At 39.8% G+C, this 25,968-nt stretch overlaps 1 protein-coding gene across 2 annotated transcripts in view; it reads left to right on the forward strand.

Moving 5' to 3' along the window:
* The window catches only part of MARCHF8 (membrane associated ring-CH-type finger 8), a 90,165-nt gene that overhangs the window by 41,649 nt on the left and 22,548 nt on the right, over positions 1 to 25,968 (forward strand). For both annotated transcript variants that reach the window (XM_053983874.1, XM_053983875.1), the window contains exon 3: positions 24,448 to 24,498. In XM_053983874.1, coding sequence (XP_053839849.1) covers positions 24,448 to 24,498 — 51 coding nt within the window. The remainder of the gene's footprint in view (positions 1 to 24,447; positions 24,499 to 25,968) is intronic.

The following is a 25,968-nucleotide window of genomic DNA, read 5'->3' on the forward strand; positions in this document are numbered from 1 at the left end:
GCTGCCTGCCAGTATGTTGTCTTCCAAGAGGACTTGATCACCTAAACAAAATTTGCATCCACACAAGAATGCTATTTAGTGACATTTATTTTTTGCCTTTTAACAGTTGGGAGTTAGAGGATTGTGTCCCACACATTATCAGTCTGTGACTTTGGTAGGGGGACACATGTATGTTTTTGGTAGTCCTAAATAACTTGAAATGTTGACTTGAAAATTTTAAAAGCTTATTTTGACCTTGTGTCTTAAAGTTCTTCAAATTTATATGCTGTGCATACACTGAGAATTGCTCTCCTACTTGAATTTTGCAGATGCTTCAATATTTGCCATAAGATAGAGAGCTGGCAGTCTAATATTCTCTTACAACTGAATGTATGACTTTTCAGTGTGTAAGATCCTTGTTTCATGGAAGCTGGTTAGCAGAATTATTTATCTGATTTTACTAGACTTAAGAGATCCTGTGCATTCAGTTAATTGACTGAAGTCAGTGGAGATGTATTCATGATTATGTGACTTAAAGGGTTTTTTTAACAATGAAGTGTATTTTACTCTTCTGCAGCTGAGTTACACCTAGAGTCCAGAGTTATGTTATCAAGTCATGAGGGTATGGGGAAGGAAGAGTTATTTCTGTACTTGCTTATTTAATATATTGATAATTTAAAATTAGGTTTTCCAAAAGTGTCTCCATGTTGTTCTTTTTCAACCATCTACATTCAAATTTCATCTCTACTCAGCCTCCACTCAGCTGATATTACTAATTCTTTCTTATAATCAAATACTGTCTAATACTAGCACTGTAGTATAAAGCCACAATTACAGCATTATTTGTACAGAGAAAATTCAGACATGTTCACCCTGGCTTAAACCAGTTTGGGCCCAGGTGAAAGTGTCATATTTGATGTGTCATATGAAAGTGGTTCAGTTTATGCCCGTGCTTCAGAAGTTCCTCAAAATCTTCAAGAAGCTGAAGCATGATAGACCTGGCTGGACCACGATCTTAAAATCATATGGATGGACTGTTGGTCATAAAATCTCAGTCTTAGAAAGAGAAGTTTTATTCTGACTTTTAGAATTTTGTAAAATTCAGACATTGTTACAATGATGATAAACTTTCACATGTCTGAGAATTGTTCTGGATTAAAATATCTTCAAAATTTGCCAAAGATTTGCTCCATCAGCTAAGAGTAAGAAAAATATTTTGACTGAACAGAACACTGCAGGCATTACTTAGAGATACAGGAAAGTGAAAGATTGTACTGAACATAAAAAAGGGCAACAAATAAGGAAGAAAATGGCAGAAATCAAAATTTTGTTATTTTTCTGTAGATCACTGTGAACAGCTGGAATCAAACCAGAAGAGGAAACAACATGCCCTCTATTCAGGCTGCAGCAAGCAGCAAGGCTGAGATTTCCTTGATAAAAGTCCTTACCAATTTCATCTCCTATCTCTGTGTCTCTTTCTAATGGAATATAAAGGCTTCTAATGGAAGAATCAGAAATACAATTAAAATATTCCCTATTTAACAGCAGCAAGAAATGTCACAAACTGAAATGAAGAGTATGCTTATAAAGCAGCGAATGGAAGAGGAGTTACTAGTTTCAAGATATAAAGGCAGCATTGTATTGTAATAGCATTTAAATTAAATCCATCTGTGCTGTCCTTGGGAAAAGTAGTAGAAAACAGGAAAGACTCCCTCTTTTGCCAGCAGCAGGGGATGACAGTGGCTGCCTTCCTCCCATGGGTGTGGCTGGGAGGAGAAACAGTGGTGGGGCTGCAGAAGGGAGGGTCCTCTACACTGCCTTGAGGATGGCAGCATGCCATCCTGGAAGTCTCTGCACCTAGGTCTGCTGGAGGAGGGCAAAGGGGTGCCATCATCTCCTTGTGCTTCAGCCTCAACAGTGTAATGGGTTTGGCCACTTCATCATGGGCATCTCTTGGCCACTGGTGACAAGGGAGGGTCAGTAAAAAGAGGGACAGAGACTCTTTTCCCCCACCACACCCCCCCCCAAACTTCCTCATCTTATTGTCCAAAAGGTACAGGATGCTCTGATATCTGAGCAGAAATAATTGAAATGCTGTTGTACATTTCTTCCCTCCTGGGAGTGACTGCAGAATGGGAAGAAGTACAGTAGGGATGTGACCTTTGTAAGGTTTGGTGGAGACAGAGGGATAGCAGGCAACCATGTGCATCTCCATGAATTGACTGCAACCCGAGTGAGTCAGGACATGACTGTCAATTCAGACAAGCCCAGTCTAAGAGCTGAATGACTACATTAGTGCAGAGGTGTGCCAAGCTGCAGCTGCTTCTCTCTGAGCAAGTCTTGGGTAAAGGGTTGAGTGCTGTGCTATCTTGGCACAGCTCAGGTTTGGTCCAGTTCTTTTGTGCATTCATAATAAAGTAACAGCAAGTGAACAGACTGGAGATGAAGTAGCATTTTGATGATTTGCATACAATAAATAATAGTCATTGCAGTTTTGCTTTGGACCTATCTGGTTATGTATTTGACCTTCAGCAATGTTTAGAGAACAATCCTGAAGTGAGATGATTGCAGACACACACACAACATCCGAGCTTAAAGCTAACAGAAAGGCATTTCAACACCATTTGTAAATGTTGGTGACCTCAGACCTTGGACTGAGATATAAAACCATGAATACAGATAGGCCAGTTAAATCTCACCAAGTCAGACCACCTCTGCACTGGACTCTGCAGAGAGATTTAACCACTGGGCCTTTCCTGTGCTCCTGGAGGAGTTTGTGTGAAGCTAGTGAAGGCTGGCAGCTTGAAAGCACTAAGAAAATGGAGGTCAGAAAGAAAGCAACAGCAACAATGGCAGTCTGGGATTTGGGGAATTTGGTTTTATTATTTTTATAGTGTCATCCTAGGATACTTTCATCTGACTGCATCTCTGCGCTATTGTTATTTGAGGCACTTAGTGGCATTTCTTTTTTCCTATTCTCTTCCTGTCATGTACTGTTGTTTTTCTGATTTGCTGATTTTTATTTTTACTAAGATCTAAATTCAGTTTCTGGAGAGAATCATCTCCTGTACGGGAGTAGAAAATAATGTATTCTTGAAGCCTTCAGCACTAAATCCATATCTCATGAATGCTGCAATGATATTGTAATAGCATTTTCCAATCCAGAGAACTGAGTCAAAGACCCAAAGAGCCCCTTACACTCATGATAACCAAAGTACTAAAGTTGTCAACAAAGTTGAGAGCATAGGAACTGCTCTACCAGGTTAGACTAAAGCACCTTGTGGCAGTGTTGAACAGGAGATGCTTAAGGAGTAGTGAAAAAGGAGGCATGTAATTATGTGATATGTCAAAGGTTTACGTACCATCACCCATATAATAGTGCCTCCCAAATATATTGGAAGATGGCACAAATAGGCTTTTGTAATGAGTGGTTTGTCAGAGAATTGTCTCTGTCATATGCAGCATGACCACAAATGTTACAGCTACCCAGTCGTACCTTCTGTATTTGTTAGTAACACTTTGCATGCCACGTAACTCCTTCACTGTGAGTTATGTCAAAGGACTACAAAGGATTTTGGAAGCGCAGGAGTCCTGTCAGCTGCAGTAGAAATGAGCCAGCCTTAATGGGGAAATCCTGCCACTGCATGATGATCTTAGAAGAATATTTGGAGGAGGTCAAAAATAGGCAGTTGTCAATAGACAGTTCAGTCAAACTTACAAAGCAGAGCTAAACTTTGATAAGTTGCTATTGCATTTAGTTACTGAGAAAAACAAGACAGACATTAAAGAAAAAGAAGAAACTTTTCTGTATGATCTTTAACATTCATAAATCTGTAAAGAACAGAGAGAATTTCAGATTATGCTGTTTTTCCCACCTCCTCTGCTTTTTGATGTCTTTTTGTGATTTGCTCTCCTTCCCTTTTATGTCTCTACTTGATGTGTTTTTGACGTTGGGATTAATTTTTTTTTTTAAATTTCACTTCATCTAGATGTGTTGCCTTCACTTACAGATTCTTTCCACTTGTTGCTAAAGTTACTAATTTCTTTCTTACGGTTGCATTTCCTAAAAATACTCTTTTGTAATGTGTCTTGGAATCCATGTTCCTTTGTTAGCAGCATCCCTTTTCCGTGCAGCTCTGCGGGTTGGGGGATGAGTGGCTTGAGAGCTGTTTTGCAGAAAAGGGTTGGGGGTGCTGGTTGACAACTGGATGAATATGAGCCAACAGTGGGTCCAGATGGCCAAGAGGGCCATTGGCATCTTGACCAGTATCAAGAATAGTGGGGCCAGCAGGACATGGGGCAGTGGCCATCCCCCTGTACTCAGCGCTACTGAGGCCACACCTCAAGTACTGCCTTCAGTTCTGGGCCTCTCACTTCAGAAAGGACATTGAGGTGCTGGAGCATGTCCAGAGAAGGACAGCAAGGCTCTTGAAAGGTCTAGAAAACTTGTCTTACAGGAATGGCTGTGGCAGCTGGGTTTCTTTAGACTCGAGAAGAGGAGGATGCAGGGGGACCTCATCACTCGCTACAACTGCCTGAAGGGAGGTTACAGTGAAGTGGGGATTGATTTCTTCTACACAGAGGACATAGAGTCTCTGCCTACACAGAGGACAAGAGAAAATGGACTAAAGATGAGATAGGAGATTGAGATTAAATATGAGAAAAAAATTTCTTCACTGTTAGGATGGTCAGGCATTGGAATAGGTTGCCCAGGAATGTGGTGGAGTCAGCACCCCAGAGGTGTCTAAGAGGCATCAGGATCTGGTGCTGGGTGATGTGGTTTAGGGTTTACAGTGGTAGTGCTGGGTGGGTGGTTGGACTTGATGATTTTAAAGGTCTCTTTCAACCTTAATGATTCTTAGATTCTATGATCTGTCTGCTGTACTTGAATGAAAGACAAAGGCAGTGATTGGGAGCTTTCCTGGTGCTATTTTATTATCGTAATTGCAACCTCACCCAGTAACTGTTAAATGCTGTTTAGTGCTGCTGAATGTATTTACTTGGTGGCTGTTACAAAGTGTGTGGGAACCTTCTGTGGCTTAAACAGAGATAATCAAGAACAAGCAGTCAAACAATCAATGCTTCTGCTCAGACAGTAAACTTTAGAGGGTCAGATTGGCTAAAGAAAAGTAGGTCTCTGAAGAGCAGTGTTGTAAAGTTCTATTGCTTCTCTCAGGAGCAACACCTGTGCAGTTCATGTCATCTTTTACTCTCACTGAAGTGATTTAGTTTTTCACAAGAGAGTTCCACAGTGAGTTTGAAGGAAGTAACAGTTCTTTCTGCCAGTATCACTTCACAGACTCTGTTAAGTCTGATTGGGTGGTGCCCTTCTTGAAATGAATTAAAATACCCTTGCCCTGAACTTTGTCTCCTGCTTGGCAGGAATTTTTTATTCAAGTGCTTTCTTTATGAACCTAGCTGTGAGGAAGTCTGAACAGCTCAACTCAAGCCTTTCATCTTATAGCTGAGCAAAGCAGATCCACCAGTGCTGTTTCTTCCATGTTCTCTTATTTTGATGTACTGCAGACACCAGAAGGGTACTGTAACATTGTTCAGAAGTGCTTAAAAACATAGTATGTACTCCAAAGAAGTTATTGGCTTGGAGAAGGTGAGGTTATGTAGAAAAGCACTGCAAGGGGGTGATTTTCCCATTTCGTCAGTTAAGCAATTCAAGGCCGAAAGATAACTTAGATTATTTCCCCATCACACCCTTCCCCCTTGTCTTGTCCATATTTTTTTTCTCTTATGCCTTTTGGCAAAGGACACAGTGAATTCACCTGTTGGCTGGGTGATAACATCAGACAGCCTTGCCTCTCTGAATGGCAATCTCATTTGGTAGAAAAAAAACCAACTTGAATTTCAGTCCCAGTAAAGGAAAAAAAACACAATAAAAAAAAAAACAACCCCAAACCACCAAAACCACCCAAAACCCAGAAGAGAAATCAAATCATCATCCCCACACCTCCAGGAAAAAAAAATAAAACAAACAGAAAACAAATAAAACATTCTTTCTGAGATGTAACACATTCAAAAGCAAAACCTAAACATAGGTACCAAAACAATGAGTATGTTCAAAGAAATGGTTATTTTGTGATCTCTGCATTGAGCATTCCCATGTGTCTGTCCTGCATGTAACTGAAATGAAAATAATAAAGGTTATAAAGATAAAGGTTTCTTGGGTTTTTTTTTAATCTTACTCAAATTTTAAGTAATGCTTGAAATGTGTATTTTTTTAAGATTTGCTTCCTCTGTTGCAGTTATCAAGCAGTGCTGCAGACTTGTTTTTATCGTGTATTTTGGTGTACTCAGTGACTGGGGATGCATGCACTTGTTTTATAAATTTTAAGCAAATTTCATAATTTTGAAACTTTAGTAATGGGGATTTTTTTGTGTATAAGAGCTCACTGAAATTGAGCAATTTACCACATTTTAAGCAATTGTCATTGTTTAAAATGTGGTAAACAGTTTGGATTCTGAGTACTAGAGCCAGTAATGCTTCAAGTGGCATTTGGTGATTAACTGGCATGTTCCTAGACAGTCCTTGAACTAGGTCCTAGCAAAGACTGTGGTGGTGCATGGTTTTTTTTATTATTACTATTTTTTAAAAGGAAATCTGAAGCTCTTCCTTGGTACAATTTGGCAGTTCAAAAGAGAGGTAGCAGGAGAGTGTTGGGACACAATGTTCTTCTAGAGACTGGTTTCTGCACCTTCTGATGGGCAGCTGAGATGCTGCTAACATGGCTTTTTGTGTTTTTCTTGTCCAGGGATCTCTTTTTCCCTTTTTCTAATTTAATGTGAAGTTCCCAGCTTAGCCTAGTGTAACAGGAAGCAATCTCAAAACCAGTGAATGTGATTTGGTTGGTTGGTCTCCATATTCAGGCATTCTGTGGTTACTACACACTGTTAGTTCTTTCTCTTGATATTAAGTTAATAGTTGAGCAGTATTTACCATTCCATCTGGTTTCTATTAACTAATAATTTTGTTGCTGTTGCTTGTCTTCAGTTTCTCTTTTGCTGTCTAATGGAAAATCAGTGTTTTATGACTTGCTGGGGTACTTACTTTATCTCAATTGACAGTCAGTGGTTAATATTAGAATGTTGAAATGTGACAACACTCTTCCCCAAGGAAATATTTGTCTGTCTCAAAGGGGTCAGATTAGTTTGAAGACCCAGATGTAATACCTTAGGCTTTTTGAAGCACCAGCTCTACTTTCAAATCCAGGCTGGGCCATCTTAGTTAGACGAATAATTCCAGTGTTTTCTGTCTGCATTGTTCAGGAACTCTTCTTCTGCTATTTTACTTTTTCTTTAATACTTCCTTCTCCCATAATTGTGGCCCTGCATCCACCCTGGTCTTTGTGGGAATACTGACTGCCTGTTGTTCTCCCTAAAAATATCCCTTGTTTCAAGTGAAATTAGTCTCCTGACTTCTGTTGGCTTCTCATTTCCCAGGTTACAGTTAGGGGTCAAAATGGGAGTTGACTTAGTGATCATCTGTGCTGCAGTCTGGTATAGTTATTACAGTTGGACAGAAGCTCTTAAATTAAGAAACATGATCTTAGCTGCAGTCAGCATCCCTGAAATGGATTTGTGTACAAACCTTGGGAGCTGCTGGTTTCTAAGGGACAGGGGTTTATAACTGTCCCTGTTGTTTTTCATCAGCCTCAAAGTAATGAACTTTGGTGACAAGTTGTTATGACAATACCTTATCATTGCCACATCAGCTTTTCAGTTGAAAGCATTTTCACACCTGAAAGACATTTTCTCACTATTTTTCTTAACAGCTGCAAGGCTAGGAGAGCTGTAAGCCTAAGATGTACTTTGAAGGCTCATGATTTACCAAAATACCAGTATTTAAATGGCAAACACACAGTAGACAGGCAAAAGAAAAAAATTATCTCTGTCCATAAAGCTTATTTTGATTGGCAGAATTTCACTGGCTGTCCGAGGCAGGGAGTTTTGTGTTGATATTTTGCACCACTGTTTTCCTTAAATACTCTGTCATTTCAACAAATTACAACCCTATCAAAGCTCTTAATTAGGCATTGGCCATGTTCTCTTCTACAAAAATGCTGTATTAAATGTAAAGAAGAGATGAAGAGTGGTACCAGGACCAAGCCAATTTCTCAGTAAGGTTGCCTTAATCTACACAGTGTGGTTTAAAAATAAAAGGATGCAACTCCTCCTAATAAACTGTAGTGTTATGGATAATAAGAAATGTAGCTCATTACAAGAAGCCATTTCTATAAATGAGGGAGACTTTCTTCTGTCTCCCTCAGCTGTACTGGAGCAAAGCCCTTTTAGTGCTAAGATTGAGACTATCTCCTGGTTACCTAAAGTACATAGCTGTCCTGTGTGGAGAGGAGCAGGCTTAGGACAGTGTATGTGATAATTCAAGAAAGGCAATCTTTTTAAGAAATAAACCAAACAGAGGCCAAATTCATATTGAAAAATCAAGCTAGGTAAACGCAGTGATAATCTGGCCCAAATGCAGACTTTTGTCTTTTATTTCAGTCTTTTGATCAAGAAACTGTGTATCTTATGAAATTATATTATGGCAGATGACAACTGGAAGTAACTTAGTGGTGGGAGCTGAGGTTCTTCTGTGAAAGGATTTCTGAGATGCAGCAGGTGTAGGATGGATGTTTTAACAGTCTCATTTTTGCAGCCCATTTATCTCAAAGTCGAGTAAAGGGACAAGAATATTCCTTGGGTGGGTACAATTGGAAAGGAACTCTGCATTCTCCTTTGCTGTCTGATAGTCTCTCCCTTAGCCCATGAAAAAGCTTGTGAATCAGGCTCTTCAGTCTAGTTTTTCTTGATGCTTCAAACCATTAATGGTTTGTGCAAATTGTCTATCATCACAAGACTTACATTTCTCATTTGAAATTCAAAAAAGAAACATAAGAGACATCCTGTCATTAGAAAAACAAAGCAAAACAAACAGTTAGGGGTGGAGGAGGATTATCTATTTTGTTTTTGTCTTCCTCAGTTGTATTGCAGATTATATTGCTTATTACTTGCTCTGTTGTCCTTTCCCTTTCTTGCTCTTCTGCTTTTTGTTTAAAAGAGTTTTCACTTCTGCCATGCCATGTCATGTAGCAGCTGCTTTTGATTTGCAGAAGCACAAGTAGAAGTCTTCTCACATGTCTGACTCCAGGGAAGATGTTAACATGCTTTTCACTGAAGGGAAAAGAAGGGTGAACACAGATACATCTGAGATGAAAACAGAGCATCTGCAATAGCAAGAGGTGTGAATTTAACAAGAAGGAAACATGAGCTCCTGATCAGCAGTGGGAAGAGAATCTGCTCATTGTAATGTGAGCATTTTTGCAAGTTTTTTTCTTCTTTACCATTTTTAGATGTGAACCACTTTTACCTGTCAGTGCTTTTTAGAGGTGATCTCTGACTCTGTCCCATTCTTTTCAGCTGAGATTTGGGAAGGTTTAGTGTCCAAGGCCATGAAGGATTGACTACAGAAAGTACACCTCCTCGTTCCTCAGTAGTTAGCCTAGCTTTTCTTCTTTGCTGTTGTCTGTGGTACAAATAAAATCAACTACCTTGTCATTAAAATTGAGGTGACGCTTGAAGGATTTCTCTTTTAAGAGGGTTTCTTTGTCTTAGTTTATTGTAGCCCTTGATTTGACCCCATCTAGTGCAGATTCTTTCCATTAAATGAAAACAAAATGTAGTTGGTGAGGTTTTTTGTTGTAATATGTATGTATAAATGTCTATGTATGCATTTTAATACATTTGACATAAATACACCTAGCAGTCTTTCTACTCCATTAAAACCTCCCATTTTTATACCCATATCCTTTTCTCTTAGTGCCTTTTGTTGATTGCTGGAGTTATCTTTTCTTGTATTGGGTTATAAGATTTCTGGATCAGTTCCAGCCTTTTGCATGTGTTGTATTGCTGAGCAGTACATAGCCCTACTCCTGAATTACCTTCTTTCTTGAAAGCATCAATTGAATTTGGCACAGTATTCTGATTTTTAATTACATCCAGTCAGAATGTTCCAGTAATTCTAGGCCCTCCAGTATTTGTAACTCTTGTATAGTGAGATTGACTCAATATCTTTCAGGGAATAAAACCACCCTATCTGTAAGTATTTGTTAGAAAGGTAGGTTGAACTGGAAGCCAAATCTAATGCTCCACTTCTGACGAGTGTTAGCTGGCAGAGAAATAAAATCCTTCTGGATTTAAAAACTACTGCAATCCTATTTTGTAAAGCTTACAGGAGTTCCCCTTTGCACCCAGGATTAGATTTTATGAAGATGACTGTATTTCTATCAATTCTAGAATCTTCATATGGAAGTCACCCTCCTTTGTATAGCATCCCGAATTCTGTTTCTTGCATTGAATTAAAAAATATTTCCAAGTTACTGCAGGGGTGGGGAGGGATACAGAGAAAGGCAATACAGGTAGCAGCAGAAAGACAGAAGAAAAGGGCAGGTTCATATGGGAAGAGCAGCATCTTATGAAGAGTCAAGAGTGATAAAAAGCACGAGGAGACACAAAGTGCAGGTGTGATGTGGGTTAAGATGGTGCTGGGGACAGTGGTGGTGGCTGAAGATGCACTTGATGTGGTCACTGGTTCCTTGGCTGTTCTCCTCACTGCATCTCTGCTGCTGAAGGATACGAAGCAATGCTTACTTATAAGCAGTGTTTGTGTGTGGGCTTTGCTGGTTTCACCCTGTCACTTTGGGAAGCAAAGTGTTTTTTAATCTCCATAAGCCTCTAGTCTTGCACCAAAACATGTCCCTCCTGAAATGTAATCCTCTTACTTCAGTTACAGTGCTATGCTCCAGTTATGCCCATGTGCTTTGGAGCACAGGCAGCAGGGTTTCTGAGTGTGTCAAAGGTCAGAAAAACTTAAATATCCGAACACCTAGAGTAAGACTAACTTTTTTGGACAAGCTTACAGATTCCTTATGCTGTGGGGCCTCACTTGCAAAAAAAAAAAAAAAAAAAAAACCAAAAAAAAAACCAACCAAAAAAAGTGAACAGAACAAAAAGAAAACCCCACCACAAAACAAACAAACAAACAAAACCCAAAACAAAATAAAACAAGATAGGCATCTTTGAACATATATCAATTTGCATCAGCCTCAGTTTCCTTGCCTCCATGTATGAGGGAATGAAGACATTGTGGAGCACCTTCTGCATGCTCGTTTAGAGAACTAAAGGTCATTATACAGCCAGGGAAGTACAGTGACAATTTGAGATGAAATTTACAAGTGGTGAGGACAAATAGAATGGTTTCAGGGGTGAAATGAGATTGGTGGAATGAAATGCATCACTGACTTGAAGCAGTTACTAAGAAGTAGTCAGTGTTTTGCCAGGTGGTGGGCTCTGGGAGGCAGCTCTTAAAGCAGATCCTGAAGTCTGAGACTCCATGTGAAAATCAATGCCCTGACAAGATCCAGCTTGGAGATTTACATTCTACAACCAAGAAGAATGGAGGGGAGAGCTCTCGCTCATGTTCTCCTTGCTTTGGCATGGTTTCAGTGTACATGAAACTCGTCCTGTGCAAGCCACACACACTGTTCAGCCACGTGCCTGTAACAGGACACAGCTGCTGGCTGTGACACGGAGCAACGCCGCATACAGCAGTAGTACAAACGGGTGAATTTCACTCAGGGCAGCATAACTTCCTTGTGCCTCGGGTTTCTCTTCTGCCAAGTAACTGCCACATTTGCCTGCTTCAGGATACTGATATCAAACTCCAGACATGTGTTTTGAAAGAGGCTATAAATTGCAAACTGGCCTCATCATGTGTCTTTTACAGGTATCATCTTGTTCTGCTCTTGTCTTGAGCTGCTCCCTAGTGCTGTTCAACACTGAACAACTGCAGTATTTCCTCTGGAGGGGGAATACTGTTTTGGATGAAAAGTCCTATATAAGAAATCACACACACTGTGCACCAAAGTTTCAATCCTGTAGTACAGCCTCATTTTCAGTGATAATGTGGGTGTTACCCAAATACTTCAATGTACTAAGAGAGGTTCTTCCAGTTTTACATCCTCCTTTTTATGTCATTCGTTTTATCATTTTGGGTACTAGCAGCAGATGGTGTTAAGGAACCTTTTAAGGAAGTTATCAGCTTTTCTGAGCATCTCTGTAGAAAATTGGCTACTTGTTCCTTTGAGCTCTTGCTTTTGTTATTTACCTCTCTGTTATGCTACTTTGTTCTTAGCTGCAGGATAAGACTGCCTATTTCACTGCTTTGAGATTCTAAAGCTTGGAGTTTTAAATGACTGGAAGAGGTTTGTCCCAGCGACTTTTCACTGGAGATGAGATGTTTTCTTCACTTCTACACATTAAACAAGGGAAGCCTACAGGGAGTATGTCCAAAGACCCACACACTTTTTCCAGACCTGATACTTAAATATCTCTCTCTCTCTCCCTGTTTGGAGGATTATTAAAACTTGAACTGTAAGAGTAGTAGGAAACTGTCATAACTGCAGGGTGAACAGTTACCCTTTGATTAGTTGTAAATGCATTTTCCTTTAGGTCGATTCCCAATGTTCATGATGCTTGTTTTGTTGCAGGAATCCCTGCTCACCAGTCTCAGGTCTTGCCTGACCTAAGGAATCATTTAATCTCATCTGTGAATTTCCTCCTGGATGCCTGTGAAAACACAGTGACATTTGTGACTTCCTCAAAGCAAAGCACATATGTGTAAGGAATGGTGAAAGGGAAACAAAGAGTTAAAATGCAAAAGATGATAAACATATCTAACCCTTAGCTTTTCCTTGCAAATTCACACCAGTTTCACTCATGTTTGGTAACTTCGTATTGAAACACAAAAACGGTGAATTTTAAATATAGGGGAGTCTGAATGTGGGCCACAACGTTCTGGTTTGAGTCTTTGTACATTTAAGTCTCTGTATTTTAGAGCACAGTCCAGTTGTTCATGCAGGTTGCATTCTTATCTTATGGTACTCTCTGATCACTCTCACTGCCTGCACTTGCAAGATGCAGCTCAGCAGCATCTAATCCTTCCCCCTCTGTCCCGCCTTTTCCCACAGTGCTTGTTGTGCCAAATCATCTGTTTTGTCCTTTAGAGAATGATTTGCATATTTTTTTTTTCTTGCTAGATGCCTTCTGAAAGGCCTCTTTAAAACTAAAATCTGAGAGAATTTTTTGCATTTTGTAATGTCCAGATAAGCAATATTGCTTGCCTAGGATTTGGCTTTTAAGAAAAATGGATTTCCAAAGCAGTAGTTACTTTTCTTCAGTCTCTAGGAAGATACCTCAGCAGTCATTTCAAACTGGAAAGATGGTAATTCAGGGGTGATTTTATTTTTTGTGCTTTTAAAACTAAGAGGAATCAGAAATAGGTTTTGAGGGCAGGGGGTGTGTGGACTGAGAAATTTCAGTTCTGGATCAGGACTTTGTTGTAAAAGGATTGGTAAGCATGTGGTTGGTGCAATGCTCCAGGTATAGAAGCTTGCAAACTGAGGATCCTACCCCCAAAGGGAATCTTCTCTGCTGGATTCTAGTACCAGTGGTAAAGCCCCTCTTTCATTGTTTCAGCTTTTCACTCAATTAGAGGTGTAAAGGCTAAGAGAAAACAGCCTCCCTTAAAGATATAATAATATATGTTTGCAGCAAGTATACAAAAATGCCTTTCATTATTTAGTGTTCTTTGTGATGTTTTAAAAGTTACTTCAAAAAACACAAAATTACATGTTTTAATAATATGCATTGTTTTATAAACCAGCTGCAGATTTCACAGCTAGCCAGTGTGATTTCTGCAGATAATGAATGTGTAGAGCAGTGAGCATAGAAAAGATGGAAACTGAGTTTTTAAAATCTAGCTTTGGTGGGGGTCAATTTAAAGACAATTTGACAAAAGTCAAATTGTATAAATTAATACACTTTCCTGATAACTTTGATACAATTTCCTGTGACAAAGAAAGTCATCACTTAAAGCTTTAGATAAATAAAGAGCAGGAGATTTAATGTGAGTATGAGACTTAGTTATAACCCTTTCCCCTTGGGAGGTAAACTTTACAGAACGCTGTGTCAGTGCAGGAATGCAGCACTGTCCCCAGTAGGTCAGCCAGCACACTCCACAGCTGCAGTTCCTTTTCGGTTTCATAGGAATAAATGAGTGAGGCAGAGGAACCCAAATAAGTGAATTGCTTAATACTACTTGCATAATATCAGTACTTTTGAGCTGATGCATGTGTGTTTCCATAAAAAACTCCAAGACCGAGCAGGATTTCGCTGGAACTGGAGCATGAGAGTTGCAGAAAGAGAATGAGTAAATGTCTTCAGTTAAGTGGAAAAGCTTCTGTTTCAATAGGCTAATGGCCCAGAGATTTTATTTTAGCAGAAAATGCAGGCGTTCCTGGGACTGTAGTGGTAAATTTAGTTCTTACACAGCTGCTGGCATTTGGCTCATTCAGACACACAGAAGCCTCAGCCCTCCTTATTAGACAGTGTGCATGCTGAGTTTCCCAAATGGGTGAAGGGCAGTGCTCTCCTGGAAGGCTTCTTCTCTTCAGATGGTAGGTTTTGTAAGTCTCCCATCCAATTGCCTCAGACAGTCTTCTGCTGTCTTCTAGGTTTTTAGGTTTTGAGGCTGCCCACATGGAGCATCCCCTTTCCAGCTACAGGCACCATACCCTGTATTCACACCATCTGCTCAAAAAAAACCTCTTTTTTTTCTTTTCCTTTTACTGTGTGCTGGCCTGCAGGTTCATGGCCCTGCTCTGCTGGGTCATCCCTGCTTAATTTAGCCAACACAGCTTCATTGGCTTCAGTGTTGCACAGTGTAAGCGCTGCAAAGCTGTCCCTTCCTGCACAGGGGTTCTTTAAGGTGTGTTCCTGCTTCTCCCAGCTGATTGTGTAGTAAATGTAGATTTCCATGTGCAAAGGCAAACATGTTTTTCTAGCTGACTCTTGGTGCAATTTTTTCATCTCTGTTTCTCATGCCTTAAGGTAAATTAGTTTAAAACTACATACTACCACTTGTAGCTACTGAAATACTTTTCTTCCGGTCAGGGTGTTGGTAGTGACTCAGTCAGAGTCTTTGAGCCAGCAGTGTGCCCAGATGGCAGGAAGTACATTTAAAGTGTGTGTGCTTTTGCAGCCTCTAGCACTGTGCAAATCACAGGATTTCTTGGTCAGTGAGAAAGGGCCATCTTGAGTCACTGTTGTTCACATACAGCTGTGAGCAAACAGAGTGGCCCTGACAGACAGACGTGTAAAAGCAGGAGATATCATACCTTGGCTTCTTCAGCTCTGAATTTTTTGCAGGAAGCCCTGAAATTCACAATTGCAAAAAATGTCCTGCTCAGCAGGCTGGGGGAGAGTGTGGTTAACAGTGGCATAGGAGGCTGTGGGTGCAGCCAGGTGTTCCAAAGCCCTGCCGTACCAGGTTCTTGCCATGCACTGATACTGTAGGAGTGCAGTGACTTTAAATGTTCCCAGCACCAAACAGTGCAGAACACCAGTGGGTGCCCATGAGTGATGCTGTGCCCAGGAGTGGTTTTCTCCCTAGCCCCAGGTAGCCCACTCTGGACTCGCACTAGTTGGCTGCATCCCATAGCATCAGGTGAGGCCCTGTGTGAGACCAACTGTGCTTTCTTGACAAAATAAAATAAAATGCTCTTGGGTTACTGGTTAGGGTAGCCTGCTACATCTCAAGAGTTTTTTGCCTTTTATTTCTGGTATCAGTGAAAGATACCAGAAATTTGTGAGTTTTGGGAAAGAGAAGGTAAGATATCTGTGTATGTGCTTTCGCTAGTTTTGTAATGTTTTTCCAGGAGGAGCAGGGGAGTGGAATTTTTTTTAATTAAAAAAGTGTAAAAGTATGTAAATGTGGGCATTCACACATGCATGTCCTTTAAATTTTTTGTGGTATATAGTCCCTCAGCATGTTTGAAATTTCCTGGATAATTAGTCAGGAACTCTAGAGAGTCATTTAATAAAAATGTTTATTAGCACATTTATGCTTTAAAAGATTCTTGTTCTGCAGTTCAAATGCTCTTTTAAATGAAAAGTACCTTTTCCCTCAGGTGTGAATAATATTTTTTCCCAGAGCAGTCTTTTCTTTAAGGATGGCTGAATATGTTGCTTTTCTTAGACACTATTTGTAGTGAGTTGTCTGAGCTTAGAAACAAATGTTGCTAGAAATGTAACATGAATAAAACGCTCCAGAACATCACAATTTAGTGTCTTACAAGGATCTCACTCTAACCAGTGTTTTTGGCTCAGTGAGTTTAATGGCATTTGTAGGCCCTAGTTGATAATTTGCCTAAATTTCTGTGATCGTTCAACACTGAGTTTGAAATGCTTCAGGCAGAATATTTTGCTGACTGCACTAATAAAAATGCAAAGATAAAATTTCAGGAAAAAGCAAGCTGGTCTGTACTGATTAGATGTTGCTAAATAGGTATAATGTCTACAAGTGCTCTTTCAAGAGTTCTTTTGTCGTGTGCTTTCAGCCATATCATGTTAAATGGTTACAAAAATACCCTGAACACTTTCCCAGGATCATTTGGGAAGTGATTTCTCTAATTTCTCTAGGGAACATTGTTTGCCCTTATGATCCATGCAGTCAGAAATAGGTTAATAAGCAATCATGATACATTGAGATGTAAAGGGAGGAAAAGAAGTTCAAATCCTTGAGCAATATAGAAACTACTTGAAGTATCAAGCTTTCTTTGGGCAATAGACAGTTTTCTAGTGCTGTTCTGAATCTGGTTTTAGATTCAGGATGCCTTTGTAAGCTTGGCTAAGGGATTAATTCATTGTTTTAGCAGTATACTTTGGTGGTATGAGTCGAAGATCAAAGCAGCTTTGTGGACCATGTTGGATGAGCAGAGGCAGTGATCCAGGCCCATGTGTCAGGTCTGAGTTGCAGCTGCCACCCTGCCCAAGGAGCAGGTGCCAAAACACGGCCTGACACCTGCAGGGCCCTGCAGACACGGAGAAAGGCCAGCTCTTCTGAGATGCTCTCCAGGATGCCGGCTTCCTCTTGTCTGAGAAATTTCAAGTTGCCAGTTGCCTAGAGGGTTTTTTAATCGGTGAATGTTTAAAATAGTCAATTGATTTGGCATATTGACATGTTTAGTGTACCATGAGAATTCCAGCAGTTGCATTAAATGCAATTACTTTGTAAAAGATAGAATGTTATTCCTTTTAATGTGTTTATAATTGCAGACTTCCTCAGTGCCTGTCTCTTTCTTTCTGCTGTTAAATACACAAAATGGTTTGAAATGGCATTTTCACTGCAAGCTTCATGTGTACTGCTTCCATTATCAAGAAAGGTGTGTATTTTTGGATCATGTCTTTTGTAGTTCATATAATTTTTCCCTGAGGGAAAGATTCATTTTTTTGTGTTGCATCACATAAAGTCGTGCATTGATTTTAGGCAGGTTTCTGGCAACAGCAAGGTAAGAAGATGGGTAAAACATGTTGGGTGCCAAACCTTGTAGTCTACTTTCTTTGTTTGAAATTGGGCACAGGTCTTGTGCATGTAAAAAGTGTGCAAATGGATACATTTTTAGTGAAATGTACCAGACTGATGGTCTTGTATAGAAATAAAAAAAATGTGCTTCCAGGTGAGGCAGCCTTTGGTCATCAAGAGGAAAACATATATATCATCTTTTAGCTCAGACAGGTAAAGAAGGAGGATGGAGGTCAGATGTCCATTTTGAAATAGCAGCTGGAGATGCAGGTTTTCCATAATAGGAAGCACTTTGCAGGCTCTTTCGAAGTAAACCAAAGCAATGCAAAACCCAGGAGAATAGTGTGTTGAACAAAGCCATGGAGAAGAGGGCCTTTTTAAAGAGAATGCTCTTCTTACCTTATCCACTATCTGGCTGGAGTCAAGAAAGAATCCAAGCATTTTATCTCTTTTGTAGTCCTAGGACCAAACTGGCAAAGCCAGGCACAGAGCAGTACGCAACAAGTAACTGTGTCTGTTACATGTAGTCTGCGTGCCTGACAAGTTTGCATGGTATTGGACACATCCATGGAAGTTCTGAGAGCTGCTCCTCAGGCAGGCAGGAGATGGGGCACATGGTGTTCTGTCCACACTGGGGTGCAGATGTGGGCAAGAGGTTCCTATTTAACTTCTACACTCTGCTGTGTTTGCCTTGTTCTTTGAATTTCTTCTCAGTTCTATTTCTTGTTTGTGATCTTCTAACCTCCTTGACCTGCTTCCCCAAACCCCCAAAGGCCGTGGACTGGTTTTGAATTCCTAGGTTCCTTGAACTTTGCCATTGAAGCCATTTGGTCTGTTTGTTGTCTTCTTTTGTTGGCTACTCGTTTCTGTTAAAGCCATATGATCTCATGGTTTTATTTCTGTTGCTGATGTTTTCAGGCACAGCTGTAACTTCAGTGCCTCAAATAAAGTTTGTTAATTCTCCTATGTTTTACTTTCAGGCTTATCTTTTACCTTTAGGTTGTTTTTCTGAGTTTGTCTCCCACTATGTGAAGTGGCTTAATGTGAATATGAATAAACAAGTTAGAGAGCTCTCTGAGTTATCCACAGTGAACTTGCTATAGATTTTCCATTACAAAAGATCTGAAATCTTAGATTGGTTTTCTTCACTTAGTCATGGATTGCTGGTTGCTGGGAATCAAGTGGGATTATGTAGTAACAGAAGATACTGGACTAGATACAAGGAGCATGGTTTGGATTCCTATTTCAGTATTGATACTGTGTCTCCAGAAGAGCAAAAAAAGGAAATTAAGTGATGTGATTTCCGTCACCCTTTTGCTTTCAAGTGTCAAGTAAACACTGCATAAGTATTTTCAAGTTAATAGTCCACAAGAGCAGAGATGCTAAGCATAGATGCTATGAATGTTTTTTGACTAGGTGCATTATGGCATTATTCTTAACTCATTACTCTTCTAGCTGTGTGGAAAAAATCATTGATGAACCTTGATGATAGTTATTGCTCTTCCACAATGACCTGGTGACTTTCCTCTTGGTGACCAAGGAAATAAAGGTCATATTCAGATGATAAATGCAAAGTACCATTTCTTACTTAAGTAATGAAATGTCGAGTTCTGTCAGTGACAAGATGTAGTGCTGACAAAGCTTAACAATCCATTGGTTTTGACAGATGAAGGAAATAATTGCAAACAAAAGTGTTCTCCCATTTCTTTCCTCTCATTCTGTCTACTTCAGACAATTAAGTGCACTTGCCAATATTATCAGCAGCAATTTCCTCTTCCCAGATTAAAAGCATATGTTCTTTTTTAATATATATTGTTCAGGTATGGGGTTGCAGAGCAAGATTTACAGAAATTCTTGGAAGAAGTTGTCAGGAAATTTGGTACAATCATGAAACCTGAAACGATAACTGGGTGTGTATGACTGCATGTTTGTAGAACAGTGATGCATTCGTGCTGTGGTCATAGGATTCAATGAAGAACAGAGTTTCACTTCATGCTTTGCCCTGCATGGATCAGCTACTCAGTACTTCAGCACCTCACCATTTCAAGCAGTGCCATTCTGTGTTCATTCTCTAATTCCCATCAGATCTATGAATGAGAATTTCTGTATGAATCAGAGCAGTTGTTACTTATTCGTTCTCTTCTGCAAAGTTTTTTATTAAGAAAAGCAACCATTTACCCAGAAGACTTTGTTAAAATTCAATTACGTGAATTGTTAATAACAGTAAGTGATTTTGCTAGATATCAATCTCATGCTTAATCTGTCATTGTAAAATACAGTTGTAATGCACAAAATGAAATTAAAATGCCTTTCAGAGTCCACATAAAAAACCACAAGTTGGCAGTGCTCTAGCCAGTCTGACCTGGTTTGTTTTTGTGTCTCTTTTGTGCTGAGACATTAGTACTTGCCTTGTAGGCATCTCTGTCTGTGGTATTGCAGTAACACCCTCCTCAAAATGAAGTTTCTGCTCTTTGTTATTGAGATTTTAGGTGGAGAACACCTATCTTCAGATGAAGCTCTTAACCCATGATATCCTGTAAGATAATGTAACACAGAAATTGTATTGCAAAATGGGGAATATAGTGCCCTAACAGGTCACTGGTGTGTTAAAGAATTAAGACTTCAGGAAGCAAGCCTGTGCTGGGTTCACACATAGACCCTGGTGTCTTGAGGGCAGAGGAGTACCATCCTCTGGTGCCCTCTGTCCTCTTTTCCGAGATGGAAAGAGAATAAAAGTCATCCTGCTAACCCATTGGGATCTGGCTTGCAGTTTCTTCTGCAGGTCTATGAGCAGAGATAAAAGATGGGTTTAGCATAAATCATTCTTAGGACTGGATTACATGTGTAATCACAGTTGTAACCAGAAGGCAGTTGCACAAGCTATGAAACTGCTTCCTCTGTTGTCTTCTATTTACTTGCCTTAAAGACTGGAAGTCAGAGTGTTGGAAATACAAAACTAAATTATTTTACTGATATATTGTTTACCTTTCATCTGGCCAAGATACTTAAGGTGTATTTCTTTCGGGTGCCTGCTTGCTGATGCTGCAGTAACGTCAGCATCTACAGCTAAGTTTGGAGGAAGGTCAGTTTGATACAGTGGTGTTGTAAGTGGACAAGAGCAGCTCTGGCTGCTGTGGCTCTCATGGTAGGAACTGATGTATTGGGGTTCACAGGAATTCTGGGTTTGGCTGTGTGAGTTATGTAGCTGTTGTGCTCAGTGGAAAATGATACATTAGGGTAGGGAAACAAGTGTAAAATAACTTGAAATGCTGAATATATGAAAGACTGAGGCAAAAAGAAGGACAAAAGAGAGTTATCATCTTCTAGCTATCTGAACTGAAAAGGCCTTGAGAGATGTCGTGCAGCTGAGGAATGGTGGCAGGAGGGAAAACAAGCCAGGCAACAAGGAGAAGGCAAGGTGTAGAGTCCTGAAGAAAGGCAGATGTGAGCTGAAACAACTGCAGAAGGAAGAAGGCAGCTCTGTCACTCACAGTTGGGAGCAAATTCAAGGGGAAGGTAGAAAAAGAAAGGAAAGTTGGGAGGAGGATTCTGGCAATTGCAAGCAAATGCATCCAGAGGACTGGGTAGCAATTTTTCTGGTTTTCAATCATTTTTCTAGAGCCACACTAGCTGCTGGGGACCTCAGAGCAGCAACTGCCAGCGCTCAGGAGAAGTGACAAGTTGCACTTGTAATTTTTTCCTACCTGGGTGAGGTTTGTTTGTTTGTTTTTTAAACACCTGCCAGATGGTTCTAGTTGAGGAGGATGACTTCAAAAGGCAGGATTCCCATTATTCCATACAGAAAAACTGAATTGTTTTGCTAAAGGAGAAAGACACTTTAACTGGTGATAATTGTAGGGTCCTTACTTGCAGGTGTTGCTTTTGTCTTGATCTTTCATTCAAGTGCAAAGCTTAATGCTTTTGCATGAAGGAAGGAGAGCTTGTTTGGAGCTCTGATTACCAACCAGAATATGTCTCACTATGCAGTGGGAACATACTAGAAATATTAAGATTTGTTGGAAGTGATAGCAACATGAAAGCTTAATATTGCCACTCCCATGTCAGTGTTAATTTGTGAGTAATTCTAAAAGATCCCAGGATTAATGTACTGGTGATGGATATAGAGTGAAAAGTGAGATTTGTTTGTTTGCCTTTTAAATAATTTTTATCTGTTTAATGTTTCTGTTCCTCATTAATTGTGCCTACTGTTAAAATCTACTATAGTGAATTTCCTGTTGATGTTATGGATATACCTGCTTTGTGTGGCTAAGAAACAGAGATGTTAAAAAGCACTTAGGTGCTTAGGAGTCCATTAGGAATATCACAGATTCTTAAATCTATGTGTGCATGCACTCTGTAGTCCTTATGGGAATACTTTTCAATACTGATTTTTTGCTTTAAAATTGTCACTTTTTCAATAACAAAACAAATTATTTGCAGTCATCTGCTGACTGAAACCTCTGATAGGTATGTTTCCAACAGTAGATGAATAAAGATAATATGTGCCTCTGTCTCTTGGAAGCTCCTGGCATCTATCAGATAAAATCAGTTCTGGGAGCAGAGGCAGAGAGACAAGTTTCTGTGGCAGCAGCTAAAAGTCTGTTTACTCTGCATAATCTACTGTGTTGTGCAAATACGGGTCTTATCTTCCAGCCTGTGATGCTTATTGAATTTTAGCACATCCTTTTCAAGGCAGGTGCATGTGTAAGTTCAGTCATGCTCCCTTGCAAGCATCTTCTTCAGCTAGACAGGAGTTTTGGTGGGGGGCATTGAGTTAACATGAAGAAACCTCCGCTCTGTTTAATTTCATCCTTATCTTTGACACCATGGGCTGGATTTGAGACTGTCACCTGTCTTGCTTCAGGGAGACTTCTCACCCAAGGGTTTCACTCTCCTCTATCATTTTCCCTTGTTGCATGTAGCCTTGCTCTGTTTGCTTCCCACGCATCCCTAGAAGGCCAAGCACAGCCTGCTTCCCCCACACCTCACACGTAGGCAGTGGCAAGTCTTTGTGCTTGCCAACTTCTGGTGGTCTCTTTTCGTCATAGCTTGAGAACATGTTCCTGTTCTCCTGTAGCTTCCTCCTGTCTCCTGTAGCGTCAATTAACTTTTTTTTTTTTGCCCTGTTGCTATGGTTGCAGTGCCTTTGATGAAATCAGCTTATGATTGGAGCCAGTTCTTAGCCGCACAGGTTCTGGCAGTAGTCTTGTCCAATGTTAGTCTTCACATAAGCATTATGTCCATATTTTTGAGGATCTTTGTGTGTTTGTCTGTGTTCCAGGAATATTGTTATCTATGTAACAAAAGCTCATGGTATCTCAAAAATCAAACTCAGTCTTGCAGTGTACAAATCTGGCATTCTGATACTTGCTGATTTTTATTTTGGCAGTCGGTCAAAACTAGCATGTGGTGTTCCCTAACCACTTTTCCCTTTTTCTTCAGAAATACTATTTTACTGTCTTCTAGATACTTGGATTCCTACAGGAAATATCAGAACACTGTATTTGTTTCCTCATGTTTTTAATGAAGGAAATGCAATTTTTGTCTGTCGACTGACATAGTGCCCAGGACTGTGTTGAGAGGCAGCTTGTGGTGTAAGGAAGGGACACCTTGCTTTTCTAAGCACGTGCTAAAGTTTTATGCCTTTATGGCTTCTCTTTTCTCATCAAAAAGCCTTGAAGTTGCTTGGGAGGATGCACTGTAGAAGTATCTGGGAGCACAGGGATGTCAAAAGTTTGGGTGTAGCATCTGAATGCTCAGCCAGTCAGGCTGACTTCATGTGGGCTTTAGTCACTGAAGGGTCATTTGAGTTGTAACAAAGTATAGACAGGAGGTCTGAGACCAATGTGCTGATCTAGGACTAACAGCAGCTAAGTGATGGGGAATTTTTCATGTCCCTATTTCTTATAGATGTAGAACTTCTGATCTTAATTTCTGTCTGATCAGTCACTGCCCAGAAGACTGGAAGAGGGTGCTGTCAATCAAATGTCCCTGTTAGGTTTAATTCTCTTCAGGAATAAATGTGAAAGAGTTTGTTTCCTAAAATCCCAAGCAGAAAGATGTACTTCTAGAAGCCCTTACATAGCACAGAGCCACAGGAAAAAGTATTAACTTTGCCTTTTTGTCAGAGGGTTTAAATCTCAAACCTATTGCATCCCAGCTTTACAAACTTAGTGGAATGTAGATCCATAACTGAATGTTACAACTTGCTCTGTTTGTAGTGTTTGTTTAGGAAAAAGTATTTTTCATTGGATTTTATTCAGAAAAGGTTTTGCAAAGCAATTTCTAGGCTCTTCCAAGTGAAGCAACTATGTCCAGTTACAGTTATGGTGAACTGATGTTCAGAAACCAGGTATCCTTAAAGGATGAAATATCTTGCTGAAACCTACAGTTAATTTTTGAAGGAGATAAGATTGTCATCCATATGTGTCAGGGTCTGCACACTGAAAAGTGAATAACAGATACAATCATCACTTATTTCAGTTTTGAGAATTGCAGCTTCGACATTTCCATCTTGTATGATATTTCCAGTTTAATTCCAAGTTCTGTATTAAAATGAAGTTTCTCAGTAATTCTGCCCTGTATTCTTAAGTGACATGCATGTGGTTATTCACAATTGTTTCTAGACATCACTATGATATTTTTGTTTTTCATTAAGCAAGAGCTTTCAGCTTTAGTGGTTGGATGTTTGCCTTTAAATGTAGATGAAGCAGATCTTCATGATACTGAGAAGTGTCCTTTCCAGAATAAATGCCATCTGAATAAAGGCCTTTACCCTCGGAGAAAAGAAATAATTGGTTTACTGTTTATCAGTTTGTACATATGTTGCCTGTGTGATTTTCTGCAAGGTAATATCTTGTTAAACAAACAAAGCAATTCAGTGATTATTGTAAATCAGGCTGATGTCAGTAGAAGCAACATCGTTAAAGGCCCCAGCTGTACGACTTTCTCCATGGAATTTGATTTCTAATGCCAGCTTTAAAGTAGTTTCGTAAGTGTGACTTTTTGCTGCAGTGATCCTGTTCTTGCTCTTTCAGAATGAGAAGGCTTTGGGGCATTCCATGAGCCGCTCTAGTAACATCTCAAAGGTATGTTGCTTGATATAACTCAGTCTTTGATAAATTTGGGGATACTGAGATTTGTTTCATTTCAAAATTGGGTGATACATGTGATGATGTGACCAGTAGAAAATGCTATTTATGCCTGTCATTGATAGTCACTCCTGAAACATTAGAACTCCGGTGTTTTGCAGATTCTTTTTACAGGTCAAACGAAATGGAAGCTACGGTAGGTTTTCTCTTTCACACTGCCAGCCTCCTCAGCTTGATAGGAGCAAGATAGATGACAGATGCCTGAGATCTTATCTTGGAGGGAAAGTGGCTCCAAAAACATCACTCAAGTATGTTGTTTTGTAAGATAAAGCTGGGTAAGATATGTATAGCTGTGCATCCCATAATATGTGGTTAAATGTTATTCTATTGTTGCTTCAACACCAAATTATTTTTAAGTGCCATGAGCTTACTATCAGGACATGACTATGTAAGTATTTTTAAATGTTTGATTTTACAGGGCTTGGTCATGTAAGGCAGGCAGGATGCTCCACCCCTTCTAGTCGCTCTTCAGCATAGCCAGTGGGCACATCCAAAGCATAATTGCTTTGTTATGCCATTAGGAAAAAGGTATCTTCTGTCCAAGATAATTATTGCAATACATATCCTACTTCTGCATTGCAAATAAGATTTTTTATTAGCTGTGCTGGTTGAACAGTACTTTTCATGGAGTGTATAAGCTTCAACTCTTTGTTGACCCAATTTTAAGTGGCTGTATGTGGTTACTTCTAATGAAACACTGAGTCATTATGGGCTGCAACATAATAAGTATTGTGAGTACTTCTGGATCTAGAGAATTGTTCATGACTATCTCCAGCAGAGGAGACAGTGTCTGCACATTATGTATGGTTTATATGGGCACAGACAACTTTCACTTTGGAGCCAAAAGACAGGATTACTGGGAGTCCTAATCAGTGAGCAGGGCAACTGCCTGGTGCACAAGGTATTGACCAAGCTGTAGGTGTTGTTATCATGGATTGATAAGAGATCATTTTGCATTTGGCATAGAAAATGGTCATTCATATAAGGGGTTTTTGAAATAAAAACATAGGTTTTTCTAAAATGGGACTATGCTTGTGCCTTTTTACCCTGGTTCTTATCTTCTTAGGGATCCTTAATTGGATTTTCAGGTTTTGTTCAGCAGAGATAGTAGTTTTGCCATTAAGTATCATTGTACTTTTCCCAGAGTATCTCAAGTCAGCACAAACATTTTGGCAGCAGCACTTCGGTACCCATATGAATCTGCACAGTTCATTCTTAATTCATCAAGAACTGATAGTGTGGCAGTGCAGTGGGATGGACCTTGCACTCTGGAAAGCTCTCCCTGGGAGTGCTGGCAAGTGAGACATCAATATTTACATTCATCTTGAAGTGCTGAAATGTTCAGTGTGACTGCTGTGTGTTGCAAAAGCTAAAGTTCTCAAGGGGATCAAAAGTCAGTCTTACCAG

The sequence above is a fragment of the Vidua macroura genome, chromosome 8, assembly GCF_024509145.1.
Source record: "Vidua macroura isolate BioBank_ID:100142 chromosome 8, ASM2450914v1, whole genome shotgun sequence".
Taxonomy (NCBI): Eukaryota; Metazoa; Chordata; class Aves; order Passeriformes; family Viduidae; genus Vidua; species Vidua macroura.